The sequence below is a fragment of the Capsicum annuum genome, chromosome 2, assembly GCF_002878395.1.
Source record: "Capsicum annuum cultivar UCD-10X-F1 chromosome 2, UCD10Xv1.1, whole genome shotgun sequence".
NCBI classification, from domain to species: Eukaryota; Viridiplantae; Streptophyta; class Magnoliopsida; order Solanales; family Solanaceae; genus Capsicum; species Capsicum annuum.
Window position 1 is genome coordinate 24438182 of NC_061112.1, and position 2661 is coordinate 24440842.

Below are 2661 nucleotides of genomic sequence, written 5' to 3' on the forward strand. Positions count from 1 at the left end.
TTTTTTAAGAAGGATAATTTTATAACTTTAACAAAGTCAATATTTATTTCTTAAATATTGTGTCCGGTCAAATGACTACACATAATTCGGGACGGAGGAGTAATAGATTAGCACTAATTTTTAACTTAAAATTTTTTTGAATTAATAAGGTTATTAATGATAATGGTATTAGATTCAATGAAAATATTAACTTTCTTTATCAGTTACAAGACGTGAATTAATTTCTGATTTAAATAGGAAACGAGGAACAATTTTCTATTTCGTGAATCATAAAACAAAAGGAAATCTATTAAACTGGTCATATGGTCGCTCTTGGTTCAGTATTTTTTGCCCTGTATTTTCTTCCTTCCTTAGTCACCTCTCGCGACGTTGATGACTCCAATGTCAGCTTCTGTGGCTGCCTCTCCTATGAATCTGGCAATAAATCACACAATATTGTTCATACTGCATGCTCGCGAAGTTACCAACATATCCTGGAATCATATCAATACACAACGCCAGGTTCAACAATTCCAATATCCCGAAACCACACTACATAATTGTGCCAGAAAATAAAGAACAAGTTCGAGCAGCCATGATTTGTTGCAAAAGCTCTGGATTTGAGACTCGTATTAGAAGTGGTGGACATGACTATGAAGGCCTTTCTTACATTTCTTACAAACCCTTTTGCCTAGTTGACCGATCCAGCCTCCAGAAGATCGATATTGACATGCAAGAAAAGACTGCATGGATAGAAACTGGAGCTACCCTAGGTGAACTTTACTACAACATTGCGAATAAGAGCAATACCCTATCTTTTCCTGCTGGAACTTGTCCCTCTGTAGGTGTTGGAGGCCATATTAGTGGTGGCGGACAAGGACCGTTGATGAGAAAACACGGCCTCGCAGCTGATAATGTGCTTGATGCCATCATCATCAACGTTAATGGCACGATTCTCAATAGGAGAGGCATGGGAGAAGACCTATTCTGGGCCATCCGAGGTGGTGGAGCAGCTAGTTTCGGGGTGGTTCTATCTTGGAAGTTACGATTAGTCGAGGTCCCACCTGTGGTCACTCTCTTCACTGTTGCTCGAACTCATGAGGAAGGTGCTACGAAGCTTGTCCAAAAATGGCAAAAACTAGTAAAGGAAATCCCAGAGGAGCTTTTCGTAAGAATAAACATAGGCCCTAAAAAGGACTTTAGGGCACCCATCGATGCAAGCTTCATTTAACGCGTTATATTTAGGGACGAGGCGCCATCTTCAGAGACTAATGACAAGGAAATTCCCAGAATTGAACTTAACGACTAAAGATTGTCAAGAGATGAGCTGGATTAATTCAACAATAAGGGTAGAGAGTTATAGGAATGATCTAAAAATTCAAGATTTGTTAGAAAGGAAGGACAAGAGACTGACATTTTACAAAACCAAATCGGATTATGTGACAAACCCTCTTAACAGAAAAAGCATTAGAAGGGTTATGGAATGCGTTCAAAAATGGTGATGGGACTTGTGATTTTGACCCCTCATGGTGGAAAAATGAGTAAAATATTAGAGGATGCAATTCCATTTCCACATAGGAAAGGAGTTTTGTATAATGTACAATATTTTGCACTGTGGCATCATCCCAACAAAACAGTAGACAAGAAAAAGTTTGATTGGATCAATGGTATTTATGATTACATGGGGAAGTTTGTTTCTAAGCCAGGAACAGCATATCTAAATACAAGGGGTTTGGATTTGGGAAGAACAAAAAATGGAAACGAGAAATACTCACAAGCAAAGAGTTGGGGAGAAATGTATTTCAAACAAAATTTTGACAAATTGGCTAGGGACTAGGGTGAAATATAGTGTTGATCCAGCAAACTACTTCAGGAATAAGCGAAGTATCCCACCTCTTGCTCCATAATTTTATATTAGGAGCGAACTGAAGGATTATCAAGTCTATCCTTCCTCTCTTTTGTTAACGACATAATCGAGATATGAATGATTTTTAAGGTGCAAATGTTGATAATCTTATAAAAAGGAAACAATTTCTTCAAAGCAAAGATGCTTCAAGAAGACGGAAAAATAATCCCTCGACAACGGTAATTTAATTAATTTATCTTCACGACGACGGCAATTTAATTATTTATCTTCGCTAGTACACATCAAGACAGAATGCAGGGTACTATTATAAAATAGCTCATCTATATTTCACCAAAAAAAAAAAAGTACCTCATCTATAGATGCATGCGGTTTTCTTCCTCAGATAATGCTAAAATACGCTTGTCCAATCTTTCATATTCAAATTGACTGTATATTTTCACGTATTACTTTCTGTAATGAAATGTTCGCACACCTCGTTGAAAACCCAGTGCAACAAATTTGAAGACAACAACGTGCAACAAAACTTAATGCAACTTAAGCATCACATTCCCTCCATTTCAATTAGTCCTCTTTCTAAAAAAAAAAACTGTTTCAATTTAGTTCCTCCAATAAATCAAGAGAACACTATTATGTTCCTCCAATATTACCCTTATTTTTAATGACTAAAGTATATATATACTCAAATTTGTATTTTCAAAGCATAATTAATAAGGCTAATTTGGTAAAGTAAACTTCTAATAATTATTTTTTTAGAGAAGTACCAAGTCAACAAGGATCAACTATTTTGAAACGAAAGGAGCATATGAAACTTTGGA

The 2661-nt window shown here is 36.2% G+C and overlaps 1 protein-coding gene across 1 annotated transcript; it reads left to right on the forward strand.

The window, feature by feature from the left end:
• Positions 1-448: 448 nt before the first annotated feature.
• Positions 449-1210, forward strand: LOC107860873 (berberine bridge enzyme-like 8). Its single transcript, XM_047407675.1, has one exon. The coding sequence runs from the start codon at positions 449-451 to the stop codon at positions 1208-1210; it is 762 nt and encodes a 253-aa protein (XP_047263631.1).
• Positions 1211-2661: the final 1451 nt, after the last annotated feature.

Excerpts from the sequence above, each read along its gene's own strand:
- LOC107860873 (XM_047407675.1), top strand. The coding sequence starts at position 449 with ATGCTCGCGAAGTTACCAACATATCCTGGAATCATATCAATACACAAC.